Below are 15,737 nucleotides of genomic sequence, written 5' to 3' on the forward strand. Positions count from 1 at the left end.
AGACTAACTGTGTTTAGCGTAGAATTCTCTCACATACCTTTGCTCGAGTGTTAGATCACTTTCACATAAGAAGAACTAATCTGTTAAATTCCAGAAGTGGAGTTCTAGAAACATGTGTTCTTCTAATACCGGGTGATCAAAAAGTCAGTATAAATTTGAAAACTGAATAAATCATGGAATAATGTAGATAGAGAGGTACAAATTGACACACATACTTGGAATACATGGGGTTTTATTAGAACCAAAAAAATACAAACGATCAAAAAATGTCTGACAGATGGCACTTCATCTGATCAGAATAGCAATAATTAGCATAACAAAGTAAGACAAATCAAAGATGGTGTTCTTCACAAGAAATGCTCAATATGTCCACCATCATTCCTCAACAATAGCAGTAGTCGAGGAATAATGTTGAGAACAGCACTGTAAAGCATGTCCGGAGTTACAGTGAGGCATTGGCGTCGGATGTTGTCTTTCAGCATCCCTAGAGATGTCGGTCGATCACGATACACTTGCGACTTCAGGAAACCCCAAAGCCAATAATCACACGGACTGAGGTCTGGGGACCTGGGAGGCCAAGCGTGACGAAAGTGGAGGCTGAGCACACAATCATCACCAAACGACGCGTGCAAGAGATCTTTCACGCTTCTAGCAACATGGGGTGGAGCGCCATCTTGCATTAAACCCATGTCATTCCAAGCATGTGTGTCAATTTGTACCCCTCTATCTACATTATTCCGTGATTTATTCAGTTTTCAAATTTATACTGACTTTTTGATCACCCGGTACATCTGTCATTTCTTATTTTTTAATTTCTGCACCATCTTTCCGATTTCGAGCTCTGGTGCACGAAATGACACCAGCGTGTTAAGTCACTGTGTATACCGTACGTGTTTTAGAAAGATTGTGTCACAGTACTCCAAGTTTCCGCCCTGAAGGTAGGTACTTGCTGCCCCTCCAGACTCTATACCCTTCTGAATTGAATTTGCCTTCCAAACTTAACACAGTGGCACGTAAGCAAAGTGAGGAAGTTTCAGTTTCCAGAGTTTCTCAGATTTCCAGTTTCACATTTTATGTCTGATGGAAAATTATAGAAGTCTTTTGCGCCACAACATTCAACTACAATCTGAACCTCAGAGAAGGATGCAGACTTGAAGGGATTAACAATTGTGTGTGTCTTCCAGTTATTGTGATTGCATAGACCGTATACAAATCTAACAGATTATCAATAAGACTTTCCACCGTATTTGAAACTTTTATTTTATTTAGCATATGGCTAATACAGACACATCACGAAATTAAATTACCTATACATATGTACATATTGACACACAAGAAACTTAAGTTTGTCTTTACAACTGAATATCCAGTCCTTCAATCCAGCGCACTGCATCTGGAGTTGCTAGCAAGAAGTCCTCTTTGGCGCCGTGATAGGCTCGAATCCTGCATTCACTGACAATGTGGTGAACAGTCTGGTACGGAGCCCCGCAGTCACAGGCTGGATCAGGCAGCTTCTTCCACTTAAAGAGAGCATCCCTGCATCGGCCATGGCCGGTACGGATTCTGTTGAGAGTAGTCCAGGTCTCGCGTGGTACGTCGAATCCACTTGGAAGTTTAGCACCTGAGAAGATGTTATGCAGGTGCACATCTGTCACTGCTTCCCACCGACCTTTCCATTCTTTGAGAGGTTTGAAATTCTTAGCAACCGTGTCAGCAGCATCGCACAGAGTTGGATGGCGTGACTGATCTCTTGCGATTTAAAAGTGGCAGGTCGCTATGCACGGGTAGGTTAGAATTCCTGGAGATCTTGTAGAATTTTCTCATAAGGGCAGTACATCTGCGTAGATCAGGAGGCATTATACCGGTTAACAGTGGAAGCCAATAAACTGGAGTAGATCTGATTGCGCCAGATATTATGCGCCTTGTCGTATTCAGCTGGGTATCACCAAGTCTCGTATGATGACTGTTTGTCCAAACAGGTGCACAATACTGATTATTATTAAATACAAGTACTGTTCTGGGATGAAATGGGCTGGGAAACGAGTAAGAATTCCGAGATATTCAAAGGGTCATCACCAAGCGTGCAGTAAGCGTTCATCCGTAGAACTGAGCCATAATTCTGTCGCATTACCCACAAGATAACTCTCGTTTGGTGCATTCGTTTGTGCTGTGCAGGAAACTGCCAGCCCACCTCCTTTTATTTTCCTACCAATGTGATTTATGACGGTGTACATTTCACTACCGAACTCAGTTTAGCGACAGCCGAATGCGAGAGCAGCATTAATCTGAGAGCAGAGGGCACGTATATCGAGTCCTCGACCTCCGGTCACAAACAGAGATAACGGCAGTGCAGCTGATGACCTGAAATAACTCCCTAAAAAATAGCCCTTATCACAGTGATACGAACCTTGCTCAATATCTGTGTGTGTTATTGGTCAGAGGTGGCTTAGAAAACAGATAGGTGAGAAAGTACTCCTCACCCCTACAGTACTGAGAAACTGTGTTATCACGCAACTGCTGTAGGAGTAAACAACAAACTTCATTACAGTAATTACTTGCACGGCCACAGGTGTACGGAAGTTCTCTACCTCCACACGTGCACACAGACACGCAGATGAACAGAGCTGGAGGGGGGGAGGGGTGGCGACAGGAAGGAGATACGACTACAAATACTGACAGAATTAAGTGTCATTTGCTCAAGTGGTTAATAGAGCAATTTTCTTAACAACACATCTCGTGTTTCATTCTCTACATACTGCATCACATTTCTCTGGTTGCCCCACCAGTCATTCCTAATAAGATAATTCAGAATGAAGTTAGTAATCTTAAGACACAAATTATAGGAACCCTACCCTATTCAATTCAATATCTAATTAACAATTCTTTTAAGGCAAACCGCAATGATATTGACAGAAAAAATTGCTAGCCTGTCCCCTCAAAGTATCATACGACACGAGTGGAATTTCTTCTCTTTTATATGATACCAGCCTAAGATTGCAACTTTTCTCAGTTACAAGACTAGGAACAATAAACTGTGCAAAAAAAAGTGTGGCTTTCCACCCACCCCCCCTTTTTTTTTAGCAAAGCCACTCATTCGCACTGAATAAAAATGTGAAGAACACAGCTGGGCAAGGGGGGGGGAGGGGGGGGGGGGGAAGAGAGAGAGAGAGAGAGAGAGAGAGAGAGAGAGAGAGAGAGAGAGAGAGACAAAATAACTAGGAGAGACATCTTCAATTTTTGTTGTCCTGTCACTTCCAGTTGTGTGGTGTAATACTATGTTGTTAATACCTATTCTATGGGTCCATGTACTACAACTGAAGCAAACAAATTTTTTGTGCCACACACATTTATTATTTGAGAAGCATCTTCAGTAGCATATATATAATAGAGGGAAACATTCCACGTGGGAAAAATATATTTAAAAAGAAAGATGATGAGACTTACCAAACAAAAGCGCTGGCAGGTCGATAGACACACAAACAAACACAAACATACACACAAAATTCTAGCTTTCGCAACCAACTGTTGCCTCGTCAGGAAAGAGGGAAGGAGAAGGAAAGACAAAAGGATATGGGTTTTAAGGGAGAGGGTAAGGAGTCATTCCAGTCCCGGGAGCGGAAAGACTTACCTTAGGGGGAAAAAAGGACGGGTATACACTCGCGCGCACACACACACACACACACACACACACACACACACACACACACACACACACACACACATCCATACACACATATACAGACACAAGCAGACATATTTAAAGACAAAGAGTTTGGGCAGAGATGTCAGTCGAGGCAGAAGTGCAGAGGCAAAGATGTTGTTGAATGACAGGTGAGGTATGAGTGGCGGCAACTTGAACTTAGCGGAGATTGAGGCCTGGTGGATAACGGGAAGAGAGGATATATTGAAGAGCAAGTTCCCATCTCCGGAGTTCGGATAGGTTGGTGTTAGTAGGAAGTATCCAGATAACCCGGACGGTGTAACACTGGGCCAAGATGTGCTGGTCGTGCACCAAGGCATGTTTGGCCACAGGGTGATCCTCATTACCAACAAACACTGTCTGCCTGTGTCCATTCATGCGAATGGACAGTTTGTTGCTCGTCATTCCCACATAGAATGCATCACAGTGTAGGCAGGTCAGTTGGTAGATCACGTGGGTGCTTTCACACGTGGCTCTGCCTTTGATTGTGTACACCTTCCGGGTTACAGGACTGGAGTAGGTGGTGGTGGGAGGGTGCACGGGACAGGTTTTACACCGGGGGCGGTTACAAGGGTAGGAGCCAGAGGGTAGGGAAGGTGGTTTGGGGATTTCATAGGGATGAACTAAGAGGTTACGAAGGTTAGGTGGACGGCGGAAAGACACTCTTGGTGGAGTGGGGAGGATTTCATGAAGGATGGATCTCATTTCAGGGCAGGATTTGAGGAAGTCGTATCCCTGCTGGAGAGCCACATTCAGAATCTGATCCAGTCCCGGAAAGTATCCTGTCACAAGTGGGGCACTTTTGTGGTTCTTCTGTGGGAGGTTCTGGGTTTGAGAGGATGAGGAAGTGGCTCTGGTTATTTGCTTCTGTACCAGGTCGGGAGGGTAGTTGCGGGATGCGAAAGCTGTTGTCAGGTTGTTGGTGTAATGCTTCAGGGATTCCGGACTGGAGCAGATTCGTTTGCCACGAAGACCTAGGCTGTAGGGAAGGGACCGTTTGATGTGGAATGGGTGGCAGCTGTCGTAATGGAGGTACTGTTGCTTGTTGGTGGGATATATATATATATATATATATATATATATATATATATATATATATATATATATATTTCATTTCATGCTTTTCTATGGAGTAACAATAATTTAAATTTTATTTACAAATTTACACGACAGGAAACCAGAAAGTGCCACAACTTTTTGTAAACCTCAATGTATAATGCTAAATATGCAAAACAAAATAGTATACACATAAATATGTATATATTTTTGACCACTGAAGGTGCTTCAAAAATAACAAAGGCAAAACACGTACGACACAAAAAAATTGTTTTTGATTCAGTTTGGATGAGATGGATACAGAGTAGTAATCAACAAAGTCCTGTCGTAGACAGTTGGCACGAAGTGCCAACCCACATACAAATTACACTGTCACAAATACCCGGACAGGAGGTGTGACAGTGCGGGTGTAGCGAAGCAAAGTAATGATTCCGAAGATGGCTAATTAGCAGATACAGTAAATTATTAAATTAAGTGGATACTGAAATCAAAAATGCCACCAAATTTGCTACACAATTCTGGCAGGACTGAAGTGTCTGGAGTAAATCACGACTCAGAGCACCGACCACGAAAGGTGAGGTTCTCAGTGCAGCACACAGCTTTAATTCGGTAGCAAGTTTCATGCATTCCCTCTGTTTTTAGCACACAAGTTCTCAGACAGTAGCAAATTCTCACCTACACTATCTCGTCTCCCACATCCAAAGTGTTTGGGTGAAGTTGGACTCTTCAGATCCTACACCAGTATTCTTATAATTACTTGTACCCTCATACACTACTTGATTTTCATAATTGTCAAACTACTGAGCTCTGAGCTACATTCGACAAGTTACTTTTTTGTCAATATTTGCTTCTCTCTTCTCACCTAATTTCCAGTATAAACGAGGTGGTGAATAAAGATCAAATTACACATTCTGTTTTATGACAGAATGTAAACAAGACACAGAGAAGTGGTCAGACTGAAGGAAGAGTTAAAAGTGCAACTGTCATTACACACGTACAGTTCACAGAGTTTGCCAAGTTATTAACAGTTTAAACGAAAATGTTTACAGGGCATTTAGCATCAGTTGAGAAAAAGGAAGCTCAAGAAATACAAAAGTGGGGACCGGCACGTCGTACGATCACCATGCATTTTCTCGAGTGTGTCTACCGTACAATTTAAGAGCTCACCGAATCTACCCTCACCTGTGACAACACCGAGATGTATAACTTGAGGTTATCCGATGCCCTATCTTACGTGGTTTTCAAATTTTTGCTCTAGCTGACTTATATTTTTTTCTTTAAATGGACAGGCATTAGATTTATAGACAGTTCTATACTGTTTATTTTCTTTGACAATAAGAAACATCCCTTATTAAAATCTGACTCCTCAATGTTCATAAATTAACATTTTCACTCTAGAGAAGCCGCTTCTATTCTGGTTTTCACCCTGCTGATCACTCCAGGTAATATCTCCATCTAGTAACTCTTATTTCTAAGCTCCTCTGTACACACATCCATCTGCCCCAGTTTTAATCAGTCAGGAAGTTTCATATCAGCGCGCGCCAACACACACACACACACACACACACACACACACACACACACACACACACACACACCTGCAGAGTGAAAATTTCATTCTGGAATGTAAAACTTACTGGATAAAATATTTACACTAAATTAAAGGTGACAAATTAAATAAAAAAGACCCACAGGTCTGGTAAACTCTAGGCTCCCTCAGCAATACTCATTATACGTACAAGAACCTGGCAGTGGTCACAGACTCCCAAAATAATGAGATAAACTGCATCTACACATACACTCGGCAACCCACTACAAAGTGCATTAAAGCCACAAATAAAGTGCAGTCAAACAAAAGCGAGGAACAAATTAAAGGCCCAACTCCGAATAGTGCATTTACAGAGCAGACACTTACCTTTATAAGGGAGAGACCGACAGCATCCGGCTTGATGCGACCGAGGAGCGACGCGCAGATGTTGCGGATGAACTGGTGAGGCACCACGAAGATGAGCACGTCCGCTCCATCCGCCGCCTGCACCACGTCGGGTATCGCCACCTGTTCGACGAGGCAAATACTGAGGGCTCAGTAATTTTACAGAAAAAAGGTTACGTTCTACATCGTGGGTCATTCTGGAGTCCAAAACTTTAACAAGTGACAGTTCAGTAGCTCAGACGGTGGAGCAACTTGAAAACTAAACCTCTAATCATTTGCCCCGAGAATATTTTTCCCGGAACTGTGCATTTTTTCCACCCCCGGTAGTATATCACGTATGCAAATATGGTAAGTTTCTCAACAGTCTAAAATTGAAAATAATGTTTCCACTCTCATATTGACCAATCCACATTACAGACGCACAGGTCGAGACCTCACATCACTTCACTCGATGAACCGAGTTTGAATTTGCAGAACCGAATGAACGACAACTACGGAGCAGTATCCCTGCCGAACGATAAAATTTCAGCTGAATGGGATGGTGTATCTAGTGCTATTAATAAGGTGTGCTTAAAAGGAATCTCAAAACCTCTTGCCTACCTGATTAAATGCAGAATTAGGGAAGACATGTACCCAACTGTTCTAAGAGCGATTGTTGTGAAACCAATGTATATAAAAAGGTAAGGAACTAAGATATTTCCAACTATACACCAGTATCGTTAATTCCCACCTTTTGTAAGATATTTGAAAGTGTTATACTGTCCCTGCTCGGTGCTCCAAACACGAGTGGCTTTAGACAAGAGCTAGGCACAACAGCAGCAATCACACACTACTTCTGTGAAGTGTGGTGTAAGTTGGACCAGAGAAAGCAGACTGCAGGTATATTTTCAGACCAGACAAAAGATTTCAGCTCAGTAAACTGTACACTACTACTACTAAAAAACTCAAGTTACAATGAATCAGGGATGTGTGTGTGCACATCTCTGAGCCACACACTTGTTGCTTCTAAACAATGCACTAAATTGACATACACCAAGTGCAGTGGGGCAACGGTTGGCACGCCAGACTCACATTCGGGAGGACTCAATTCCACGTCCAGCCGTCCCGATTTAGGTTTTCCGCGACTTCCATAAATCGCTTCAGGCAAATGCCAGGATGGTTCCTCTGAAAGGACAGGGTCGACTTCTTCCTCTTCCTTCCGTAATCTGACAGGTCCGACAACCTCACTGTTTCGTCCCTCCCCCAAATCGACCGACAACCAGCTAAATTAACATACAAATTAGATGAAAAAATTGTAAAGTTTCAGTCCATTAGCAACAAGTAATGCACGGTTTATGTCAGGTCTCAATCATTTACTCCTTTCTCCCCCTTATCTATACTAATGACATTGCACAGCCTATTAATTTCCATACAGTGAGCTTTGCAGATGCCATTTCAATCGTACTTTGGGGTAGAGAATGTAACGAGCTAGAATCTTTTGCCACAAACGGTCTAACAGAATTAATGAAATACTTCAATGGTTTGGACCTGGAGTCAAATATTGGTCGGTCAGTGCTTTAGGATGCAAAACTGGTAAGGTCAAAGAGCCCATATCACAATACAAGAAAAAATAAGTACTAAATAAAAACCTGAGGTGAACAGGCAAAAACCCAATCGAGTAACCTCGGAGGAGCAGCGGAGATCACCCCCCAAATGACAGAAGAGGGAGTAAATCTGATAAGAGCTTTGAAAAGAAAGCTAACTAGCTTTCCCGTTATCTGTAAAAATGGAACGAGACTGCACACACAGTTTTTTATAACGGATACAGTTCACCATCGTGGAATGGCGTTTAACAATGTGGAGAGCTCGTCTCCACGTGCAAATATTGTCACAGCACGCTTCGGTCCACCGCGAGATCGGGGCACACCACGGTGAGGAACAGCAGTAAGGATAGCGTCAGTGAGGTGTTCTACCTCATCCTCAATGCAGGGGAAACGGTGTTCGTCGAAAGTGGCCAGCGAATAGTAGAGCTACCAGCCGGTCGAACGCAAAATTGGGATAGGCATTAGCAAACGAATGACACACACTCCAGTATGTGTCAGAAAGAACAGACCACTCGAGACGAAAAGCAAGCCTAGCAGTACAGATCAAAAGATCCGTAGTGCGTGGAATCAAAAAGAAATGTGCTTGTACTCGTGTCCTGACAGATTAGAATGAACCAGTCGAAGATATCTACTGAGAGAGAGCGTCTCCGACAGTGGGGCGGAGAGTCCCAAAGGGGACGGAGGGCACCGAGGTCGCCGAATGGCGAGAAGGGAGGAGGAAGTCGCAGAAGACGAACATAAGTAGATGTTGCAAAGAGAGAAGGTGAAACCAGGGGAAAAAAAAAAAAAAAAAAAAAAAAACAGACGGCAACAGCTCGAAGCTGGGTACGCGAGGAAACTGTACGACTATAGGTGTCTTCTCAAACGAGCGACACGACTTCTCTGCAAGCCAGAGTCCCAACCTCAGGGGGAAGATCAAAGCGGACTGAAGTGAAATGTAAGATGTAAAAATGATTGTGAGGGTGTAATTTTGTTTGCCGGAGGCAGTAAACAACTGGACAGTACAACCACAAGAGGAGCTGTAATTCAACCCTACCGGATCCGATACCGCAAACGTTTCGTCAGAGAATAACCGTATCCGACGACAGACGGGAGAAGAGTCAAATAAGGGGGCAGTCACTACAGTGCCAGCCAAACGCCAGAATTCGAAAACGCACAACGATCAGGTTCAGAGGCCAGAGGATACCGTTCCACCAGTTCGACAGACGTGTCTGTATTCGTCTCCGGTCGGCCGGCCAACCGGTCGGCGACGGCGCGTCCCGGCGAAACGGAGGTCAGCCGGGTGAGGATATCGGGTGGCGACACTGCTGAAGAACGCAGAGGTGGAGAAGGGAAAGATGTTCCGCCTCTGTTCAACTGCTCAGAACCTCGGTGTCTGTCTGGTGCACATCCAGACGTAGGCTGTCTACACGAGCACAGACATTCATCGCAAGAGTACTCCTTTTAGATTTCCGTGCTCGTGTTTGCGAGGCACGCAATTTCACTAATGCAGGTGGACATTTGGTCAGCACTGTGTGCAGCTGTAGCAAGTGAAGCTGGGGGTGTGACACTAAACTGGAAATCACAATTCCGCACAGCCACGTCCTCCGTACCTAGGGGTGCAGCGTGAGCTGTACTACGACTGCCGGAGGGTGGTGTACAAAGTTTGTGGCTATTCGACATTTTTTGAGCAGTGTGAGTAGGAATTTTTCCTTCACCCAGATCTCCTGAATGGCTCCCTAACTGAGGTAGATTGAACAGTCACAAGAGGAAGCAGCACAATCACCCTTACATTGAGGGGGAGGAGGTGGACACTCACACTCACGAGTGACCACACCGCCGGTTACGCTTTTAGCTGCATTTTCACGAGGTTCCCGGACGCGGCTGTAGTGCCGACATTTATAGCGACACGTGGGATTTGGGACATACGGTCTGACAGTAATAGCTTCGTAGGCAGCCTCAATTTTTGGTGGCAGCACCACACGGTCAAATGGGAGGAATACGGTGCGAGTTGGTGCTAATCCTTTGTCAACCCTTTTTATGGTGGGCCGAACTGCAGTCACTCCCCGGTCAGTGTTATTTCGGGCTCTGTCGGGCCATCGAGTGGCCGAGTGTACACGGCAGCACGGGAAGAGTTCGGAGTGCCATGAGCCTCTATTTTAACGGAATAGCTGTGGAGAAGTGTCGCATTGAGAGTTTGTGTGTTCGAACAGCACTATCCGTCTCTAAAAGCCAGATTCCACTACGCGACAGAGTGGGACTTCACAGGGCTGGCAATGGCATCTACACCCTTCTGAATAAGAAACGGTTTGTCTTAAAATTTTAACCACTTTCCGTGTGCGACACCACGAGGCGTCGGGGTGCAGCCGGGAGAGGTGTCCATGCTTTCACGTCGAACCACTCACGTTTTCGAGGAACTCGTCGCGGAGAAATCCCCCACGATTGCCGGCTTCTCCGACGGTGATCTCCTTCCTCACCTCGGTCGACTGTCCGTGTGTCGGGTCACACCTCCCGGACTCCGGACGAAAGGGCAGCGCAGAGGAAGGTACCGGCTTGGGCAATCACCTGCTTCCGGCCCGTGCCCGTACCGGGGGGTTCATACGAGCCCTACTTGTCAACCTGGGGCCGGGAATTACGCATTACCCGATCGCCTCTGACGTGTCGAGCGTGTGGGCCGGCCTTCGGGAATGCACCGGGAGGAAGAATAAGAAAAGAAGGAGAGACTTCGAACACCGAAGCAGATGAAGCATAAGAAAAGGAAGGGCAGGGAATGAAAGACGGGTGGACAGGACGAATCCGTACACAGTTTTACCGAGAATTCGGTTTCCCGAAGAAGGCGTACGACTCGATTCCCGAGAGAGGAGAAAAGAATAGCAGGAGGCTTGACACGCAGCACAGAGAGGGAAGTATTGCTGCAAAGGCTCGGGCCCTGTGGTGGCCAAGCACGTACTCGTCGAAGACTGGTGAGGCCCCTCGGGAGTCGACACAAATGTCACCCACTCTGTAGCGGGACTTGGAATTTCGCCGCGCTACGCTCGTTCCCTCAGATATAAATTATACCGTCGCAGCTGTATGAGCGCTCGATGGCAGAGAAAATATTTATCTACCCTCTATTGTCTCTTGAGAGAGATTCAGACATAAAAACCTATTCGTTAGTCTTGGTCTGATTAAGATGTAAAAACTTACTGATGTACAGACACTGTATTGTGGAAGGCAGCTGTAAAATACATTGCATTCAATATCAAGATGGTATTCACTCGTAGACATTAGTAATTCCTGGATAATGAAATTTACGCCAAGATTTTGGAGCAGCTACGACTTTTTCATGCAGAAATGAAGCAGGAGATTGTTGGAGAACAAGACCTGAACGCCGCACGAGAGGAGACATATTAACATGCTAATGAATGTACTCTTATCTACGCCATTTCCCCTGTTAATCACATTTTCTTATTCTCTGTTCTCTTTCAAATAATTTTTGTAGTGGAAATTGGTTTGACTTTTGCTCAGAAGCGCCACAAAGACCACCCCAACAACAGCTTCTCCGAATCATGAAGTCCGATAGCTTTTCTGTAATACAAAGTCCGATTTGCATTAGGAGGCGAGGTACTGGCAGAAGTAAAGCTGTGAGGATGGGGCACAAGTTGTGCTTGGGTAGCTCAGTTGGTTAGAGCACTTGCCCGCGAAAGGCAAAGGTCCCGAGTTTGAGTCTCAGTCTGGCACACAGTTTTAATCTGCCAGGAAGTTTCACATTAATTTTGTATGTGGAAAAGCTAGTAGCAGCTATTATCCGCTTAGCCAGCTCCTAGCCAAACATTAAAAATAATATACGAGCAATTTATCCCTTTATTACCTATGGGATTGAATTATGGGGTTGTGCAGTTTATGTCCGCTTAAAAAGAATATTGGTGTTGCAGAAAACAGCAATAAAACTTGTATATATATGTGGTGTCTGTTCTTTTGACACGTGTAAAAGAACGGACACCACATATATACCTGGTGGTTATAACTAAACTAAAGGGAGGGAGGGAGGGAGGGAGTTAAATCATTCCAACTGCTTGTTCAGGCATTAACCTGTTTTGCAACGGTACCACAGGCAGAACAATGTCTCCTGACCCAGTAGCCATGACTTAAATAAGAAAGATGATGGCTGCCATTCTCAAAGTGTGCCGGGCTGCCCTGTGCTGTGTGCCAAGTTATTCTGGTGGGGATCAAGGCCAGCATTAAAGGTGAGAACTGGCCCAACATTCTACAGGCGACATCTGGCAGTACTTGGCGACCTACATACAGCACCTATTAATACACCCGCTTACCGCAAGTGCACCGAGCCAGTGGTAGCAGCAAGTAACTATGTGGGCTGCAGAAAATGGGAAGTAAGGGGAGGCAGAAGGTAGACAGGCTCAAAAAATATTTTTTTTACATTTTTGCGTATCTGAAATGCCTACTATTTCCCCACATAAAACAGTTTTTGTTCCGTATAAATACAACAATTTTTTCACGAGTTACGGCGGTTTTCCTGACACTCTGTGCGACCTGCCATTTAAATCCTACGCCTTCTTTTTTTCACCACAGAGAAATAATGCAAAAGTTTCTTTTATTCTTTGTAAGTTATTTCCTGCCTCTATTTCTAAATTAGAATATGATGGGCATGTCCAGAAGACAATAGGGTCCAGGTTAAGATGACCATTAAAAGAAAAAGTTAAAACAAAATACTGGAAGATGCTAAGAAGATAGGTGGTAAAGGTTGCCTAACAAATGTTGAAACAGATAGACTACAGAATTATTATGGCTTGGCCATAAGAAGAAATGTTGGGAATTTACAAAACATTTACTTGCAGCAGTAAGGAATGAAATTAAATCTATATTTAGAGATCTTCGAATATGTACTTTGTTAAAGAAATGTCTTCATCAGAAAATGCAAAATTTAAATGTATGTGAATTCTGTCATCTGGACCCAGTTAGCAAAACCTGTATTTGTTTTAGATTACAGCCCTCAAATTTGGTGTTTATGGTGCTATTTTATGCTTCAATGATGGTGTAACAAGAAAACTGGATGTTATGGAAGTATTGGGCATAAAATCTAGTGGAAATTCTGAAAAATCGTTGGTACAAATATATAAAAAAAGAGAATCCACAAAGCATAAATCGCTAAGTTAAATTGCACAAAGGAGCTACACAGAAAAGAAGATGGACCAATGGAAGACTCCGATGATGCTCAGTATGGTGCAGGAAAATATTAGTGGTAAGTAATTCTCATTAATAATTATGCTAAAAATCCAATACTATAATTTAAATCTATTTTTCTCAAAATTATGTCTTTTGACTTTAGGTACTATTATATTCTGAACTAATTGGGTTATAAATATGAAATTTGGTCAATTTGTACTGAGGATGGTGATAAGTTATTACAAAGAAATTGAAGACCACCAACTCTAGAAACTTTTATAATAGTTTATGTTTTAAATGAGTGTAATTTTACTACTGAAAGAATTTAAAAAAATTTTCAAATCCATAGGAGGTATTTTGTTCTTTTTACTTGTAAATGCAGGCATATATATATTATATACATTCAGTAAAATTCTCTCTCTTTTTACACTTATTTTTCTTTTGAAAAGCATACCTAATCAAAGGGTGAAATAGCATTGGCAGAATAGGGATAAAAATTGCCTTCCCTCTCCCTTTAAGCATTCCACTGAGAAATTCTGACCCACGAAGCAGTGGGTCAGTAGCCACAGATAAGGACTATCTCTCAGTACACAAAGGCGTTTCCAGATAACCAACTGTGCTTTATACACATCCTCTTTAATGGCCAGCTTTATGGTACTGAAACAGTACCTCAAGAAATGAATAGGATCAAAATCACAAAATAAACATATAAAAAATTATAAGCCTTAATATAAAGATTATTCATAACACCATGTAAGCTGGAGAATGTCGCATAGACACTGAAATAAACACGAGTAATAGTTACCAAACTACAGAAAATAAACATACATTTTTAGGAGTAACGATCAACTGGACACTTTTGTTAATAACATAAACAATTAAATGAGTAAAGGTAACTCACCCAGCACACCTATAAAAGAAAACAATGTAAGACGATAGCCCAGCTCTCACTCCCCTACACTGCCTGCGCTGACTGGTCACAGCACCGTACAGTAGTGTGCTCCAACTGAGGAGCCGAGCCGATAAGCACGGCCGACACACTTCATTTCTCATTTATACGCCGGATGCCGACAACTACTGTGGCCGACTGTCTTCACTTGGTCCACTGTTGATGTTACACTTGGAAATTTGTAAAACCGTATTTATTTATTATAGCTGAAGCATACATTTATGCAAAAATAAAAGTATTTGCGATCTAATTTTATTTCAATTTCTTTTGTACATCATCTGCTTTTTGCAACTATCCATTAGAATATATACAGAAGGGAATGAGATGGCAGAAGAAACAGTGAAAGAGAAGCCCACTCAAAACACCCCAGATGAAAGGCAGAAACAAAATTAGTGGACAGAGGCTGCAGGACATCCAACTCATTATAAAGTTCCGAAAAATTATTACATCATGATTTGGGACGGTCAGTTTCTGTGGTATTCTTACAGAGAAGAATAATTTTGTGCCAGAATATGTATGTGTGTGTGTGTGTGTGTGTGTGTGTGTGGTGTGTGTGTGTGTGTGTGTGTGTGTGTTTGCGCGCAAACGGTAGAAGTGAGCTACAACATTCAGTTCCTCATTTACGTGCCTATCAACAGTTCAATACTTCCTGTGTTCCTGTGTTGGTGTTTACCGTATTTACTCGAATCTAAGCCGAACTTTTTTTCCGGTTTTTGTAAAAAAAAGAGGCTCAAAGATAAATACTGGCGCCAAAACCTCTGCGTCAGTAAATAAATTAAAAGAAAAGGTAGAAGAATGTAAACATTATGCCATGTATTCTTTCGTGTTTGCCGCTACCTCATTTAAATCCTGTCTGCCTAATAAACTACGAAACTAGAGTGAGACGACAGCAAACGCAGAAGAATACACATATCAAGTCATGTTTATATTCGTATTATTCTTATGCTGAATAGTGATACTAAGCACGGCAACTGACAAAATTTTTAAATCTAAGATGACTAATTTCTGTGCAGAATGTAATGAACTAGAGAGGCATCTGCAAATATTTTCAAATTGAGAAAAATTTTCGCTAACCTCTCATTCAGAACATCTTCTATCATACGCTGTCTATTATTTGGTTTTTGTTGATCATTATCAAAGAAAGCAGCAGTGTTAAGTAACAACAAATAGCAGTCTCTTGCCTTTTTTTTGTTTTTGCTTATGAGACAATTCCTCTGTCGTTTCTTTTTACTGTAAGCCGTGGTAGCGCGCACAAAAGCAAGCCATGTCACGAGTGGTGACTCATCAGAATGCGACAAACAATGCATGATGCAGTTTCAGCTTAGAGTGACTTAAGCACCTATAACAAAGAGAACGGCACTTATCAGATCAAAG

At 42.9% G+C, this 15,737-nt stretch overlaps 1 protein-coding gene across 2 annotated transcripts in view; it reads right to left on the reverse strand.

The window, feature by feature from the left end:
* The window catches only part of LOC126109402 (glycerol-3-phosphate dehydrogenase [NAD(+)], cytoplasmic), a 91,233-nt gene that overhangs the window by 57,387 nt on the left and 18,109 nt on the right, over nucleotides 1-15,737 (reverse strand). For both annotated transcript variants that reach the window (XM_049914433.1, XM_049914434.1), the window contains exon 3: nucleotides 6,672-6,812. In XM_049914433.1, the coding sequence (XP_049770390.1) occupies nucleotides 6,672-6,812 (141 nt within the window). The remainder of the gene's footprint in view (nucleotides 1-6,671; nucleotides 6,813-15,737) is intronic.

The sequence above is a fragment of the Schistocerca cancellata genome, chromosome 12 (genome assembly GCF_023864275.1).
Source record: "Schistocerca cancellata isolate TAMUIC-IGC-003103 chromosome 12, iqSchCanc2.1, whole genome shotgun sequence".
Lineage (NCBI taxonomy): Eukaryota > Metazoa > Arthropoda > Insecta > Orthoptera > Acrididae > Schistocerca > Schistocerca cancellata.